Here is a 19,071-nt window from a genome sequence, read left to right on the forward strand (position 1 = left end):
CCATGGCAATGTGTCACCTCTCATAGCATTGTAATCACTCCTAAGCTGCTTTCACAGGTTTAGTTCAATAAGATGAGAGAATCAGAAATGGTCAAAGAAAACTCATACTGTGTAACTGAAACCAGTGATGCAGAATGTGTAAGTTATGCCAAAACTCTTTTGATTTCTGTTCCAGAATTTGCTACAAGGGGGGAAGTGGATGATTTGGGAGGGTGGGAAAGACATTCGAAGTTGTCTTTATTCATTTACCTTGGAAGCCTGAGCACTCGTCTAAGTAGAATGTATGCACATCAGCAGGCCTGACTGACCACTACATTAAACAGACACTACTCACTGGGGCCTCGGGGGTACTGCTGTTCCTCTGTGGGATGTTAACGTTGTAATGTACTGCATCCTAATGTATTAAGATCATTTTGTTGTACTATATTGGTTGGCATTTTATTAAAATAAATTGTATTGTATCATATTTGTATGTTTTAAGAGAAAATAATATAAAATACAATATTGTACTATTATATAGTGCAGAACCCATAAATCTGTGCGTCTGCCTCTTGAATGAACCCTTTGGTGGCTTGCATTTGGGGAGGGAATGGAGGAGAGAAATAATCAATAAAGCTTTCAAAGTTCAAGAAATTCTGTTTGGTCTGCTGCCTTACAATCCAGGTTACTGATAGCTGAGTAACACACACACACCCTCAAAACCACAGCAACACGAGTGTGCACAGAATTATATGTGCTCATCACCACCATGCTACCTATTTATGTAAAAAGTCCCTTCAAACCTATACCTAAAACCATATTTTTCCTTTCTAATTCCTAAAATATTATGCCAACTCCTTAGGTTTTGGAAAAGCTTCTCTCAAAATATAAATAAATAAATAAATAAATAAATAAATAAATAAATAAAACTAGTTAGCCAGGCAGAAACAAAACCAAACCAAAAAAACCCTTGATATTTAAATCTAAATAGAAAGACTTTAGTTCTTGATTTTTACCTTGTGTTCTAATGAATTTCAATATATTGTATCATCTTAACAAAGAGGAAGCAGTAGGCTAATCATAGAAGAGAAATTTAGAGAACAAAATACAAATGATATATTTCAAATGATGCATATACAATAACAAAAATAAAACTGATGAGTATTAATTATTCTTTTTCTTTATTCACTAGATCAGGAAGCACCATACCTTCTGCAAAACCTCAGTGATCACACAGTGGCTGTCAGCAGCTCCACTACTCTAGACTGTCATGCTAATGGTGTCCCTGAGCCTCAGATCACCTGGTTTAAAAACAACCGCAAAATACAACAAGAACCCGGTAAGAGATGTTTTCCCGTGTCTATTCTTCCTCATTGTCCCCATCTTCCTTTAACATTCCTGCCACCTCCAGCCAGCACATCAGAACCACTTGCAGAATGAACTGCAAAAAATCACCAGGCTTCAGTTCATACTTAGATCAACTTCAAATGAAGAGTATTTCAGCCAGGTCTTATGCAGACCATATTCCTAACCCTATGGTATCTCCTTTAAATGGTGCATTCAGAAAGAAATAGTAAGAGCCATTCAGAAAGGTTTCAGTTAACCTAGAGGACAAGAGAAGTGTTGTCAAGATTGGTTCCCTGGCTTGAGTGACAGCGGAGCTGTGAACATTTGACATAGATGATGTTCTGAGTAGATTATAATCTTTTAAATTCACCTGTAGCAATCATAATGACTTGGTTAAAAGAAGAATATCTATATCTATATAGCTATATCTACATATAGATATACATATTGTGTGTGTGTATGTGTGTGTGTGTGTGTGTGTGTATTTTTCAGAAGTTAGAAGCAGGAGGCAGTCAGACAGACTCCTGCATGTGCCCAACTGGGATCCACCCAGCATGCCCACCAGTGGGCAATGCTCTCCCCATCTAGGACATTGCTCTGTTGTGGCTGGAGCCATTCTAGTGCCTGAGGCAGAGGCCATGGAGCCATCCTCAGTGCTTGGACCAACTTTGCTCCAATGGAGCCTTGGCTGCAGGAGGGGAAGAGAGAGACAGCGAGGAAGCAGAGAGGGAGAGATGGAAAAGCAGATGGGTGCTTCTCCTGTGTGCCCTCGCCGGGAATTGAACCTGGGACTTCCACACACTGGGCCAATGCTCTACCGCTGAACCAACCAGCCAGGGCCAAAAGAAGAATATTTTAATTGGTACTTTATAGTACTGGTAAATAAAATCTAAACTAATGGTCATGTGTTCATTTTCCTTCAACAAAAAATATATTTAAAACCAAATAGAATTAATCATTAAGTATAAACACCATCTATTGCTTGCTTCATAGTTCAATGGTTAAGTTTAAAATAAACTTTATAATTTTGATTAATAATTACATTTATAGTAAAAATAAAATTTTCATTTATTAGCAATATGCCAGCAATCTAAATCAAATAACTTAAATGTGAGTCCTCTACTCAAAGTCTCTATTTGAATTAAATGCACAAGAAAGGTTGTGGTATAATGACCTCTCCTTTGCCCTACTCTAATCAATAACCAGGCTGAGCAGGCTAGCCCTACTAAATACAAATATTTCTCAAATCTGTCTTTTCCTCTGCTTTCCAACTGTTATTCTCCTGGCTCAGGTGCCCATATCTATCCCCTGAAAATCTGGAGTAGTATCCTAACTGGTCTCCCTAGTTCTCTTTTCTCTCTTTGTATCTATTTTCAACACAGCTGTATAAAATGCAACTAGGAACATGTCACTTTGTGTTTCAAGTGTTTTACTGGCTCTTCATCTCAGGACCAAGTGCAAGCATCTGACAGAGAAGGCCCTCAACTGGGCCTGCCTACTCCTACAACTCTGTACTTACCCATACACTTTATATCTAGCCATTGCCAAGCTCTTAGAGACCACTGCACACTGCCTACAGGTTATGTTGTTTCAACCCCTATACTTTTTCTGTCTCTGTGGCCCCTCTGTCTGGAGAAGGCCACCTTCCCTTCACCTAATACCTACCTGTCCGTTAAGACCCAGATCAGGTATTCACCTCCAGAAAGCCCTACTCAACTCCTGCAAAGAGGAGGCAGGACCTCCAGGAGTCTTTATTATTTATGAGTGTTTCTATTCTCTCTGTTCCTATTTGTTTTATAAATATGTCTGTATTATTTCCACATATTTCTATTGCCTTCTTAATACTGTACCTGTACCATCTTTCATGTATATGCTCTCTAGCTATGCATCATCATACCATGTCAAGGTAGCTTTGTCTTATTTGCATCTTTTTTGTCTTCTTATCCTCAAAATCTGGCATAATACTTGGCAATCAATAAATGTTTCCTGAATGAATGAATAATTTTTCAGAAAATCTTATTCTATCCTTAGCAAGTTCACTTGGTAGCACAAATGCCTAAACTTGGTGGGGGAACAGAGGGTTATACCATAGAATATTTAAAGCTAAAGGGACCTTTGGAATATCTTTAGTCCCATTTCTAAGATAGAAAAATTTAAGCTCAAAGAAATATAGTGACTTGTCCAAGATGACACACTATTAAGATATGTAGTTTCATAGAAAATTAATCCCTTGACGTGATCTACCAAAATAAAAAGATGAATAAATAGCTTGTGAAACCATCCATACCTATCATGTCCTCCTGTTAGTGATTCAGAGATCAAACCAGAGTATTAAACACTCAATGGAGCCCTGTACCCAAAAAATGAGGTAAACTATGGTTTCAAGTTCTGTATTTCCCCAACTTCCTTGGTCACAAAATACTTTCTACAAAATGCTAATATGAAATATTGGTGATTCTTTGAAAGAAGTAAATTTGACTTAAGTTCAGTTTTTATACTGTGGTTGTAGGTTAAAGTGCTAGAGTTGAACCAATTTGAAAGTTCAAGAGCGTTCTAGGACTAGAGGATAAACAAGGCAAGAAAATGTTCCAAGGACTATAAATGGGAAAAGATTATGAGGTGTGAGGGAGGGTTTGAGTCCTATTATTGCTTTCATGGGTCAGAGGATTTGGGCAATTCATTTAACCCTTACTCTCTGAGCCTCAATTTCCTTATTTATAAAACTGGGATAATACTTATTTGTAAAATTGGGGTAATACAGACATATGGTAAGGTTTAAATGAGTTAATATAACTAAGCTGGCATGTAAGCATGACTTAGTAAATGCTACCTTCTGACCCACTTTATTTATATAGAACTTGGCCAATGAGTTGTCAGAAGTCATTGGAAGGTGTCAGCTCAAATATCAAACAACCCTAAATCCTATAACAGTATCTTTCTCTCAGCTTTCTTTGATTTTCTCAAGGCCAAAAGAAAAACACCCAAGAGTCTTATATAAATTCTTTTTTATTTTTAATTTTTTTAATTTTTTTATTTTTTGTATTTCTCTGAAGCTGGAAACAGGGAGAGACAGTCAGACAGACTCCTGCATGCATCCGACCAGGATCCACCTGGCACGCCCACCAGGGGCGAAGCTCTGCCCACCAGGGGGCGATGCTCTGCCCCTCCGGGGCATCGCTCTGCTGCAACCAGAGCCACTCTAGCGCCTGGGGCAGAGGCCAAGGAGCCATCCCCAGTGCCCGGGCCATTTCTGCTCCAACGGAGCCTCGGCTGCGGGAGGGGAAGAGAGAGACAAAGAGGAAGGAGAGGGGGAGGGGTGGAGAAGCAGATGGGTGCTTCTCCTGTGTGCCCTGGCCGGGACTCGAACCCGGGACTTCTGCACACCAGGCCGATGCTCTACCACTGAGCCAACCGGCCAGGGCCTATTTTTTATTTTTTTAAGTGAGAGGAGTGGAGATAGAGAGACAGACTCCCACATGCACCCAGACCAGGATCCACCCTGCAACCCCATCTGGGGCTGATGCTTGAAAAAACTGAGCTATCCTCAGTGCCTGAGGCTGACACTCTGACCAGCCGAACTATCCTCAGCACCCGTGGAGTCACTGGTTGTGGGAGGGAAAGAGGGAGAGGAGGGGAAGAGAAGCAGGTGGTAGCTTCTCATGTGTGCCTTGACTGGGGATTGAAGCCGGGATGTCCTAATGCCAGGCCAACACTCTATTCACTGAGCCAACTAGCTAGAGCTATGAATTATTATATAAAATCTTTTATAAATATTATTCTAATATGCTACTATTAGGATTTATTGAGTTCAACTATACTAAGTTGTCAGTTTTATCTCACTTCCCTTTTTTTTACTCTTTAAAACCACTACAACATTTTAGAAAGGAATTACTTAAATTTCTGGAGATAATCTCTTACATGCATATATTATTTATAAAGTTTCATATGTAAGATTTCTCTCTAAGGCAGTGAATTCAGCAGCCAATGCAATGTGATCTGTGATTATGACCCTTATGTTCAGACATGTAATTATCTTCAGAAATACCAAATCTTTTATTACGGTTATTTCTTTTTACAAACCTCTGAGTAAAGATCACAGGTAACCAAAGTGATAATCCTTGACTTACTGGTTGTTCCAAAACTGAAATAAAAAAACATCACATCGAGATCACAGCCTGGAAAAGACTGAAAACTAGTTCATAATACACTAAACCTTTGGAAAGCCAAACTGAGTTTAAAAGCCCTGAAAATAAACTGTAGCCTTTAGTACTTGAGAGGCATCTTTAATTTGAAGCCTGGCAACTCAGGAAGAACTTATATACTGACAGTATTTTAGTGGCCGTGGACCACTGACAATATTCAGCCCATTATCACTGTTATTTGTTAAACGACTACTTACTCTATTTCAAAGAAAATATGAGAGAGGAAGCAGGACACATGAGAGCTCCCGCTATAGACCAGTGCTCACAAAATGCCCGCCAGAAGAACTTCGCGGGCTAGGACTTTTCCCTCCCTTCTCATTTCCCTTCAGGAAAACCTTTCATGGGGGCACAGCCATTTCACAGAAGAAGTGCCATTACAAGAAAGTGTTATGAAAGCTGAGTAGTAAAGACCTGGGCCAAAGGGTATCAAGCAGGAACAAAAGGGACACTCAGCGCCCAGAGCAGGTCCAGGAAAAGCATGTGCACAGAGAACATGAAGTGATTCCACCAGGGCAAGCCAAATGAAAAGAAAACAGGCCTGGAAACCATGCTGCTCGACACCTCCCACAGGGGGTGCTCTACTGCCAGCCATACAACTCAGCACAACTCTGGCTCCCCAGGGCCTCCACTGCCTGGCCCCACACTAATTACAGCTTGCTCCCACCACTCCCTGTCTCCACCCTCTCTTCTGCTCCTTCAGCCTCCCGGCCACAGAGGGGGCCCTCACTCGGGGTCCCTCTGTCACACTCTTTTTCTCTGATGTCTGGGTGTCATTTCAGTTCCTACCCCAGAGCACATCACTCAGTTGTCCTCCTGTTGTTATGGGTGCTTATTTTTAGAACCTTGGAAGATAGATATAAAAAAAAAATAGAGCCTGACCAGGCTGCAGCGCAGTGGATAGAGCGTTGGACTGGGACGCGGAGGACCCAGGTTCAAGACTCCAATGTTGCCAGTTTGAGTGTGGGCTCATCTGGTTTGAGCAAGGCTCACACCAGCTTGAACCTAAGGTTGCTGGCTTGAGAAAGGGGTCACTCGGTCTGCTGTAGCCCCTCCCCCCCCCCCACCCCCCGTCAAGACACATATGAGAAAGCAATCACTGAGAAACTAAGGAGCCGCAACAAAGAATTGATGCTTCTCATCTCTCTCCCTTCCATTCTGTCTGTTCCTCTCTGTCTCTCTCTCTCTGTCTCTGTCACAAAATAAATTAATTAATTTAAAAAAAAAAAGAAACAATAGAGACCAATGGAGTGTTCACCAGGTACCAAGACACTGTTAGGAGTTTTGCAGATACCTCATTTACTTTTTCTCAACTATCACCTGAGGTAGGTGATTTTATTGGATGCATTTCACAGTCTGGTTTAACTTCACAAGCACTTATTACATACCTGGAGCTGTTCTGAACACTTTATTACTGTTAATTTGTTTGCTCTTCAAAACAACTCTGTGAAGTTTGCTAAATTGTTATGCCTGTTTTGCAGACTAAAGGATGAGGAAGTGGAGACACACAGGAAGATACCAGTTAACTGTCTCAGAATCACATAGTTAGTGGGTAGGTGAACAAGGCTCAATCAGAAGAGTGACTGGGCCTGTGCTCCCCACCTGGAGGGCATGGGCTGGGAATGAGTCCCCATCACTCACTCAGGAACATATAGGTACTGGTTTTAAACGACCTCGTGGGCTTTAACAAACATGTATTTAAAACAATTAGTATTTCCTCATTTCCAATCTTTAAAGATTAAGTTTCTTAAAGACTATGGTTTATTTTTAAATGTATTTATTAAAGTTTTTACAGCATAATAAAAATATTTAAAGCAAGTTTTAAACAATGGACATGCCATAGATAAAGTTAAAAATAATTGTGGACCCAAGTCCAGTTACTTTCCAGTTTTAGAAAGCCCAGAATGCATTCCATATCAACCCAACACTATTTTACTCACTCAACAAACATTAATAAGACACAATTTGTGTTTGGTGGTATGCTAGGCCTGGCAAATTATAGCAGTGAACAGGAAAACTAAAATCCAAATAACTAAGTATCTAAAGTAATTAATTTGTGTGCTTAAGTGAATACACCTTCTTTAAGCTGCAACCATGTGTGTCCTATCTTACTGTCCTGTCAATGGGTACCCAGTTTAAAGAGTCTAAAAATGAAATAAGGTGAATTTATAAATGGGACATGTAGAAAACATTATGGCTCAATCACAGGATTAAAACACAGAGAATGGAAGCAAAATAAAGAGGAAATAAGAGAAAATATACGAGAAATAATAATGATAGGAGGACCCCCAAATTAGAACTGAGGAAAGAAGCAACTGGTAGCTATTAAGAGGGAATGATAGGGTGCAAAGAGTTGAAAGAGGAAGGTAATTTGAGACATATTTACTTTGAAGAGACAAGTGAAAAGACAATGGACCAACTAATGAGTGTAATAGAAAGGGACTGAGCATCAAGGGAAAACATAATGTGAAAAGATGGATACCCAAAAAGCACCACACGAGAGCTCTAATTGAAGATAAATTCTTTGTGAGAGTGGCTGCTTTGAGTAGGGTTTGATTCTTAGGGATATGGAGAGAGCAAAGGTCTTTAAAAAACACACACAAAAAAAACATTCATTTCTGTTGTGATAAAAAGGTGAAAGGTATGCAGCCAGACTTGGGACAATTGAATGAGGTCACCTTGGAGAACCTATGACTCCCCTGAGTGTCTCCATTACTTCTGCAGTTCCTTCAAAATAATCAACGGTCACCTTTCTACCTCACACTTTGCAGCTTCTCCAGTGAGGCCTTAAATGTGTTAAAGGACTGTAATGCTGGTGGCCGAGACCGGGCAGGTCCACACTGGATTCGGTCAGATGGTAGAGAAACTGCAGAGCCAGAAAGCATTGGGCAATTCTCGTTTAATAGAGTCTCACAACAGTGGACAAGCACACAGGCAGGAGAAAATGCTTATCAGACAAAGAAACAGCAGGAATAGCCCCTCACAGTGGCAGGCAGGCAATCTGCCATTGGCAATCTCCCTGAGCGCAAACACCATAGCCTTATATAGGCCACATACACATGGCACAGCCACCAATCAGGCAAAGTGCTTGCAGCCGGTAAACCAGCAAGCAAGCCTAAAAGCTGCTCCACAAGGACATGATTGTTGTAATATTCCTTAATTCACTATGAATTAAGGGCTGCTGTTGGCAACTTCCTTCAGAGTTGGCCCTGTGAGGAGTCAAGATACATTTGCAAAGCAGATGTGACAAAAGTCCTATCTACCCTGGTTTTACACTGACACAGAGTGAATCGTCTCCTAAACAACTGTGCAAAGAAAACTGAGGATCCTGAAAAAGTTGTTAAAATGCTGACGAAGTGACAAACTTTCCTTCTCTGAAAATATTTAAGAAAACAGAAGACAATATGGAATTGAGATATTTTTAGTCAAGCCAGTCAGAACACAAAAAAACTATCATCAAACTATTAAACTAAATTTCCCTGACAGCAAAACATTTTCATCAATTAAAATCAAAGCAGTAAGATTGGAAGAAGAATTAAGAAAGAATAAGTTCTGGATTAAATAGACTGAAGCTGGAATAACAGTCTCTCTGACCCACTGATTAATAATATTCATTATTAATTAGTGATCTAGGCACCTTGGCCCCTAGGATTATTTATCTAGTGACCTAAAAAAGGCATCTTTCTTCTCACCACTATATCAATGACACCAACAGTCAGTACCTGTACATGTATTTTCAGATCAAGGCAACCTACAGTCCTAGTACCTGCCAGGACAGAATTATAGTATCTTAAGTTTAAAGTAGTTTTCATCGATCTAGGGAAGATCTTAAGGAAAAGGAGAGGAAAGGGATGAATGAGGATGCTAATGCCCAGAAATGACAAACTGTCACCCTCAGACCATTAGAATTAATAGATTTGCTTGATTTCTTAACAAGAATAAAATTCAAAAATCTTTTGCAAAACTTGAGCAGTAATTGCCTTTTCTTTCTCATGAAATCCACCCTTATGATTCATAGTGAATTAAGGACTATTGCATAAAAAGAAATATGTACAAGATTCCCAGGTACAGTAGGGCAGTGCATGAGAAGGTGAGCTGGCTGCTGGACTCATCAGTCCCACCAAGCCAGCAAATCTGCTGATGTGATTGGCTAAGTAGCTGTTCTCGCCATTCCTTTCTCTTCAATAAGTACCATGAACCCAGACTCCTCTAGTAGCTACACCAGCAGCTCTTCTCCCCTGCCAGAAACTTCAAATAAGTTTTCAAGGCTTAGTTGCACCTCTGGCAATAATATAAGCTGAGAGACATCCTGATCATGTTGCAGAACCAAGGCTTGTTGCTTCCCTGAGGATAAACTTCTGTTTAGAAGGTGAGGAGAAAGGAGTGGAATTAAGGAGTAGACAGGGATGATAGCAGGGAAGACACTCAGTTGGTTGGCACTGCCAGAGTTCAGAGCTGCATGCCCAACCGCAGACAAAAGAGGAATCCTGACTTGAACCACAGCTCTCATATGGTGACACATAGGCAATATTACTTTATTCACTTCTGGAAATTCTTCAATGACTTGTTAATGTCTGGCTAGTTCAAGGAGACCAACAGGTACAGCTGTCAAGTTTCATGGTTTACAACCAGGAAAGTAAAGTAACCTGTGAGTAAAGTCCCATTTTTTTTACTAGAAATTGGTAGAAGTTATTTAGGAAGAATTGATCCTGACTATTCCCCCACCCCCCCAAAAAAAATATACCTCTGTGTTATCAAGTTCCAATTTGTTTAGGTCTTGCATATATGTACACAGCATCGTATCATATCCTAATGCTTTGCCCAAACAATCTTCTTCCAGCATAGCATCCTCATCCCTATTCAGCCCAGAAAAGCCTCACAGCAAGACCCAACTGAGGGATCACACATCAGACCACACACGTTAGGTGGCACACACCCATTCTTATCAATAGCAGGGCTCCCTGCTAGTTGTTTAAGTGCTTGTGTACCTTTTTTAAAGTCCTTGAATTTTCAAATGAAAAATTTAGACTATAAGAAATGGGAGAGAACCTACAAATGTGGCCATCATTTTGGGAAAGCCTTTCCCTTCTTTTTTTTAATTATGGCAAAATACACATAAGTTTTACCACTCTAACCACATTCAGTGACATTAAGTATATTCACAATGTTGTGCAACCATCACCACTATCCAGTCTCAGAACTTTTACATCACCTCAAACAGAAACCTCATAGCCATTAAAGCTTCTCCCTTTTTTTTTTTCTGAAGTTGGAAACTGGGAGGCAGCCAGACAGACTCCCGCATGCGCCCGGCCAGGATCCACCCAGCATGCCCACCAGGGGGCGATGCTCCGCCCATCTGGGGCATTGCTCTGTTGCAACCAGAGCCATTCTAGTGCCTGGGGCAGAGGCCATAGAGCCATCCTCAGTGCCCGGGCCAACTTTGCTCCAATGGAGCCTTGGCTGAGGGAGGGGAAGAGAGAGACAGAGAGGAAGGAGAGTGGGAGGGGTGGAGAAGCAGATGGGCGCTTCTCCTGTGTCCTGGCTGGGAATCGAACCCGGGATTCCTGCACGCCAGGCTGACGCTCTACCACTGAGCCAACCGGCCAGGGTCAAAGCTTCTCCCTTTTGACTGTAAATTAGTCTCCTCTTTTGATACTTTCTCTGACCTCTTACAACACATGGACTTTAACCTCATATGCAATGCAATACTATTTTCCTGTCTTAACACAGTCACAGAAACACTATTTCGCTGCACTCAGAAGGCCGTTTATGTGAACGGCTATATCCCTCAGCATAAATGCATCCAACCTCAAGGAGGGGCTACAGCAACTTGAACACACCACAAGAACTTCCTGGGACAGTGATGAGTGCGTGTGTGTGTGTGTTCACAAGTTATAGATATACAGAGTTGATAACTAAAGTTTTATAGCTAATAACCACAGCATTAGCACCACTTGACACGTTTTCAAGACCATTTGAAGTGTCTATGACACGTCATCTTGAAATACTTCATTACAACAACAGCAAAGTTCACAGTAAATAGGCACAGAAATGCTTGTTATTCTTAAATGTTAAAAAATTCATGTATTTTTGGCACAGTTTCAAAGTTCTTGCTTCAGCCATAATCCCTTCAAGTCAACCAGTTTACGATTTTTTGAAAACTATTGGAAACTATTCTATTATCATATCCTAATTTTCTAAGTTAAACTAGAAAAGAGTTAGACATTATCCCAAATGAAAGCACCTTTGTTTATGGCTTTTCCCTTGTTATGTGGAGAGGAATATTACATAGCTTTTTTCACCACTGTCATCAATCTTATTCTTATCTAAGAGCTCCTCCTTTTTCTGTCTTTCCCATGGTTAAAGAGCAAGCTGTCTCATCAGGGATCACACTGTCCATCAGATTTCCTTCAGCCCATATGTTTCAAACATCTCATAATTCTCTTCCAACTTAACACATTATCACAAGGCTGCTTTTCTCTCTGTCTCAGATTATTCTACACTTCATCAACTGTTTTGTTTTTTTTTCTTACATATAGAAAGGCTTTGTCATGAAGCTTGATGTTAGGGTAAAATTCTCCATAGAGAAAAAAGAAGCTACACAGTAACCATTTGACAACACTGGAATTATTCATCTTTTCATACCATTTGATGAGTCCACCATCTCTCATTTCCCAATGTTGTCTGCCTATGTAGGTTACTAAACTTGGATTTCTCTTCCTTGGACTCAGTTTTCCAAACCTCCAAATTTTTATTTATTTATTTTTTATTACAGGGACAGAGAGAGAGAGTCAGAGAGAGGGATAGATAGAGACAGACAGACAGGAACAGAGAGAGATGAGAAGCATCAATCATTAGTTTTTCATTGCGACACCTTAGTTGTTCATTGATTGCTTTCTCATATGTGCCTTGACCGTGGGCCTTCAGCAGACCGAGTAACCCCTTGCTTGAGCCAGTGACCTTGGGTCCAAGCTGGTGAGCTTTTTTTGCTCAAACCAGATGAGCCCGCACTCAAGCTGGCGACCTCGGGGTCTCGAACCTGGGTCCTTGGCACCCCAGTTTGATGCTCTATCCACTGCGCCACCACCTGGTCAGGCCAAACCTCCAAATTTTGATGATATATGAAATCTCCTAGTGTTCTTAGTGGGAAGTCAATCAGACAGCCTCTCTCTAATTTTCTTGGGCCACCTTTAACTTTCTTGAATCTATATTTTAATTCACTGATTAGCTAAGAGCTCAGAAACAGCTCTTAGCTAATCAGTGCCATACATATTTACTATGAACCTGAAACTTTATACATCATCATCATTATACCTTCCATTTATTGAAAATATATCACATGCCAACTTCAGAGAGTTTTTCATTTAGTTGGAGATTCAAGATTATCATAATAATAACAAGATTTACTTTTTTACTTTATTAAAATAACAAACATATATTAACTACCTAACATGAACCAAATATTCTGTTATATTTTAGAGAAAATGAAAATGAGCAAAACTTAGTCCTTACCTTTGAAAACTTACACATAATAAGTACAAAGACAATTCACAAATATGCAATGTGAATGGTATGACTACTACTAGATATAAATTAATGCTGATTAAAGTGATCAGAGTAGGCTTCATGAATAAGATGTCATTTGATCTGACTTTGAAGAATGAAGAGTTTTGATGATGATATATTAGCCACATTGGATGGACATAACATTCTTTAAGTCAGAAGTACAGATATTCAACAGAACAACAAAAGAGGAGTCAGTGGTCAGTCTAGTCGCCAGTTTAAGAAAGCAACAAGTCAGATTTCTGTGTGACAATCAGGAAACAAGTGGTATGAATTTATTTCATCACATGGGTGAATTCAGAAGCTCTACAGATGCCTTTACTCAGTAGTGCATTAGATTATAGTTCTAGCCCATGCTCTTCCTTGGACAGTATGGGGCTTAAATATAAATCGCAAGAGAGCAAGTCCCTTAAGAATGCTAAAAACTGAAGGAGTTGGATATATATTTTAAATTTAGACTGTGTCCTGTGAATAAATATGCAGAGCAACATCATCACAAACTCTCCTCTACAAATCCCATTAGCAACCAACACAAGAGACAACAGAAGTCCTGACACCATTTCATCATTTGATTCCTTGGAGTACATTGCAAGTTCCTACAAAAAACAACTCAGAGTGAAGTTTTACTTGACCCTTTAAGGATAATGTTATAGCAGAACTATGAAACTACTTGAGTTTGAATTTCTAGGCTCTAGGAACTGGAGCTCTTTTACTCAATTCATAAGTTGAAAAAAATTACCTGCCATACACTTTTACAGACTGAGGAGAGCTGGGCATTCTACACGTCATAAATCAATACTAGATAGGGAGTCAGCATAATCTGCCACCCTAACTTCATAAATTCACAAACATTGCAAAGTTCACCTAAATTCCCTTTGCAATTGTCTTGATTTATTTGAACATTTGCTCAGTTACTGAGTGTTGACTGTTGGCACAGCTCTAGACACTGAGGTCTCAGTAATAAATAAGGCAGAATTATTGCTTTCCAGAAGGCCACAGTGGAGTAGGCAAGTAAGAAAGTCAGCAAATTGACTACAAAATGGTAAATGCCAGAGCAGAGGCACATAAAAAGTATGGCTTTTTCCAGTCTACCTGAATCATTACCAGCTAGAAGCAGTGGTCATTGGGACTTGGACATGAGCTGCAAAGTATAGAATGGTGACAACAATTCCAGTGCCATACGGACTTTTCCTGTGGGGAACTTTCCTGGACTCCTGCTCCCTGTGACAGCTCCTAACAGACTGAACTGTGGTTGGGTTGCATTTTTCAGGGATTTGGCATGGTGAGGGGGCCAACTTGGACTTGGGGAACATGTTAAGGACACTACTCATTTATGGATTCTTGCTGTATTGGCCAAGAATTTGCTTAAAGGCTTTTAATCACTCTAAAAAAAATAGAGGACTGGATGAAGAAGATGGGGCACATATACACCATGGTATATTATTCAGCTAGGAGAAATGGTGACATCGGATCACTTATAGCGGAATGGTAGAGTCTTGGTAGCATTGTGCGGAGTGAAATAAGCGAGTCAGAAAAAAACAGGAACTGCAGGATTCCATACATTAGTGGGACATAAAAGCGAGACTGAGAGGCATGAACAGGAGTGTGGTGGCTATGGGGGGTGGGGGGAGGGAAGGAGGGAGAGGGGGAAGGGAGGGGGAGGGGTACAGAGAGAACTGGATGGAGGGTGGCAGAGGACGATCTCTCTCTGGGTGATGGGTATGCAACATAACTAAATGACAAGATAACCTGGAAATGTTTTCTTTGAATGTATGTACCCTGATTTATTGATGTCACCCCATTAAAATAAAAATTTATTTAAAAAAAAAAAAAAAGTAGTACGAGAGTGCTAGAGCCTCAAAAGGTACTTTCCACAGCATCTAACCCTTGAGCTTCGTGTTAATAATAAGCAAATGCTAATCAAGTGGCCAGGTCAAGAAAGTAACATGCACAAAACTGCTGAGGCTTACTGGGAACTGTCAATAGCTCAATCATATGGCACACACCAGGGATACATGTAGAGATGCAGTGGGACAGAAACCAGGTGGCCAGTTAGGGCCGGGTCATAGAGGTCTCTGCTTGATAAAAATGCAACAGCATAACCCCATGTACATCCTTTAAATCAAAGTTGTGCCTAATATACCTAGCAAACACATGTTTATTGGTCCTTATAGCAAATTTAAATGAGTTGATTTGGTTGCCAACATTTAAAAATTATGAGCTTTGATGTGAAAAATCCAGATTTCTATCTTTTTTTTAGAACTCAGGAGATAATTCTGGACTCAATTTACCAAAGTCCAATTGATTAGTGCTAATGCTTCTGCCTTTAGATGGAGACAGACCTTCTATGCTCTATACACAATGCCCCATACACAATGCCCCTCCCGTGATCTCATCCTCAATTCATTTGTGTTATGTGCCTGCCCCTGAAGACATCCACATTTACAAATCCTATTCTGCAATCTGTTGATCCAATCTGATACAGCTTCCTACAGTAAAGGGAAATAAATTGTAAGTTTCTATGGGAATTATGTTCTCAGTAGCTGGAAATTAAGCCTCTAGAAGCAAGCAAGCCTACGATTAAATAATGTCAACAACACAAAAGAGAGCATCATGTTTCTAAGTGAGTTCTATGTGTTATATCTAATGACTAACAGCCAAAGGGGAAAGAGAAAATTCAGATAGAGTAACTCTTCAAAGAATGCAATACCATTTTGCATAACAACAAAAATTATAATACATCTAGGAATAAATATAAATAAAATGCAAGATAATTAGAGAAAAATAATAAAACTATTAAATGATATAAAAGAAGACCAAAATAATTCAAGGATATTTTATATATTTTGGGGTGGGAATAATTCTTATTATGTTGAATCATTTTTAGGACAAAATATTGACAATTTTACTTGTTTCGATCTAAAAATAAATACAACAATTTTCCCCAATTGTTATATAAATTCAGTGGAATTCCCCTCAACATCTGACCAGTGCTATTTACATAATTAGACAAGACAAGCCTGAAATTCATAGTCAAGTATAAAGGGCCAAGACCATTTTGAAGAATGGGCCATGCCATACCATATCAAAACATATTACCAAGCAATTATAACTTATGTGGCTCATTATGAACAAATAGAGAACCTAAAAACAGAATCATACAAATATGTGAAAACTTAGTATATGACAGAACTGACACCACAACTCAGTGGAGAAAGACTAGATTATTGAGTAAATGATGTTGGGGATAATTAGCTAGTTATACAGTAGAACTCAGATTCCTACCTCACACCATACACATACTCCTCTTTTCAAAAAAAATTCAGATAGCTTAAAGGCCTAAATGAGACAAGCTAAAACTCTAAATAAATCTTCTAAACATATTATAAGTGGAATACTTTATATTAAAGTAAAAAAAAATATTTATTTAAAACAAGCAACAAAAAGCACAAAGGATAATGGAAAATATTGATTTTTTTTTTTACTTTAAAGGCTTTTATATTAAAATTTCACTATTAACAAAGTTTAAAACTATTCATGGAATAGAGGAAGACTTATAATACATTTAATCAACAAAATATCAGTATCCAAAACATATTTTTTTAAAACTAAAATAATTGAGAAAAAAAATTGGCTAATAGAAAAATGGGCAAAAGCCTGTGGCCAGATAACTTAATTGATTAGAGCACCATTCTGATGTGCCATGGTTGTGGGTTCTATTCTTAGTTGAAGCACATACAAGAATTAAATCAACCAATGAGTGCATGGAAACAACAAATCAGTGTTTCTATCTCTTTCTCTTTCTCTCTCTAAAAATCAATAATTTTTTTAAATGGGCAAAAGACATAAACAGGCAATTCACAAGAAAAATAGCCAACAAAAATGGAAAAAGATATTCCACCTAACAGTGAGAGACCATTTCACACCCATCATTTTGCCATCATTAAAACATCTGGTATTCCAGTCAAGATGGCAGAGTAGGTGGACACTGCACTCAACTCCTCCGATGACCACATCAAAATTAAAACTAAATTATAGAATAGTCAACTCGTATAGCCATCTGAAAACTAGCTGAACAAAAGTTCTAAAACTAAAGATATAAAGAAGAAGTGATGCCGAGAACAGAAAGAGGGAAGGAGATACAAAATGAGCTGGATCTGCACCCACTTGTGGCAGTTGAGAGCGTCTTGAGGGATATCTCAAGTGCAGAACTTCCCCCTGAGTGAAGGGCCTCAACTCCACACCAAACTCCCCAGCTGAAATATCAGCATTGGGAAGAGGAGCCCACCTAACAAGGCTGTGAAAATCAGCAGGGACTCTGTCTGTCTGAGTGAGACAGAGGGCTGATGGAAACCCAGGACCAACATACAAACTCTCACTCATTTTTTTTTCTTAAGTGAGAAGCAGGGAGGCAGAGACAGACCCCTGCATGAGCCCTGACTGGGATCCACCTGGCAAGCCCCCTACTGGGCAATGCTCTGCCCATCTGGGGCCATTGCTCCATTGCATGGGAACCGAGCTATTTTTAGCACCTGAGGCAAGGTCATAGAGCCATCCTCAGTTCCTAGGGCCAACTTGCTCCAACTGAGCCATAGCTGTGGAAGGGGAAGAGAGAGATAGAGAAAGTAAAAAGAGAGGAGGAGGTGTGGAGAAGCAGATGATCACTTCTCCTGTGTGCCCTGACTGGGAATTGAACCCCGGAAGTCCATACACCACTGAGCCAACCAGCCAGGGCATCACTCTCATTCTTAAGCCCTCACCTTGGGCTCTACTGGAGGAATAACAACTTGAGGGGTACCAGAGGCAAACAGAGAAAAGCTAAGTTGTGTGACTATGAAGCAAGGGCTGGAGGGACAGGCACTATATCCCTGTGCTGAGCCTTCTCTCCATGTGACCAAATTTTAATCTACATTAGCCTAGGGAACTGCACTACCTCCACCCTGACAACTCCCTGAGGCCTTTCCCTATCACAAAGGTCTGCAGGCCCCAGACAGTGACAGCTGGCCTCAGTTTAGCCTGATACTTTTGCTGAGTAGCTTCAGGCCCACCACTGGTGCCAAATCTGAATCTAGTTACTGGTAAACATTATTCATGCTACCCTGGGGACTCCCTGAGATTTGACATCACCCAGCCTGAGGCTCTTTCAATGGCAAAGCCTTATGGGAAGCCAGCAGGCAGTAGCAGGTCTTAGGGTGCTTTAGGTCTTTTGCTGACCTGCCCCAGAGCCAGGACTGGTGGCAGCCAACCTCAGATCACAATATGCCTTCTCCCACACACATCCAGCCCCATCACAGGCAGCTACCAACCACAAATCACTTTGTAGCTCCTAATAAATAGCTCCAGGCCTGTTATAGTTGGTGTCTGACATTAACTTGCCCCAGAGTCTCTTTCAAGAGGTCTCAGAACCAATATACCTGGTTGCCAGCTTCAAACAAAAACAGAGCACCACCCAATTAGCTCCACAAGTAGCACCCCCAAAAGGATCTCTCAGCAGGCACCAGACCCCACTGGGGAAGATCTCACTCTGTGGATCTGTGGAGTTAGCCTTCAACAGCAGTTCATATACTATGGTTGTAGCCAATCCTCACAGGCCAGCCAGCCTGAAAGTCAATCCCGCCCACTGATGTGCCAACAGAAATCAAGGCTCAACTACAACAGGAGGGCACACACAACCCACACAAGAAACCCTCCTGAAGCACCCTGCTCAGGTGCTCAGAGAGATGGTGCCACTGGGCCCCACAGGACACCTACTGCATAAAATCACCCTGTCAAGACTGAGAGATGTACCAGATCTACCTAATATACAGAAATAAGCCCAGAGAGGCAACCAAAAGGGGAGACAAAGAAACATGTCCCATATAAAATAAAAGAAATATCCAGGAAAAAAACCAAATGGCATGGAAGCAAGTAATCCACTGGACACAGAGTTTAAAACACTGGTTAAAAGGATACTCAAGGAATTAAGAAGAAGAATAAAGTCAAT

The 19,071-nt window shown here is 40.3% G+C and overlaps 1 protein-coding gene across 3 annotated transcripts in view; it reads left to right on the top strand.

The window, feature by feature from the left end:
• FLT1 (fms related receptor tyrosine kinase 1) overlaps positions 1 to 19,071 on the top strand; it is a 314,728-nt gene that overhangs the window by 130,837 nt on the left and 164,820 nt on the right. For all 3 annotated transcript variants that reach the window (XM_066258944.1, XM_066258943.1, XM_066258945.1), the window contains one exon: positions 1,172 to 1,318. In XM_066258944.1, the coding sequence (XP_066115041.1) occupies positions 1,172 to 1,318 (147 nt within the window). The remainder of the gene's footprint in view (positions 1 to 1,171; positions 1,319 to 19,071) is intronic.

Source organism: Saccopteryx bilineata, chromosome 2 (genome assembly GCF_036850765.1).
Source record: "Saccopteryx bilineata isolate mSacBil1 chromosome 2, mSacBil1_pri_phased_curated, whole genome shotgun sequence".
Lineage (NCBI taxonomy): Eukaryota > Metazoa > Chordata > Mammalia > Chiroptera > Emballonuridae > Saccopteryx > Saccopteryx bilineata.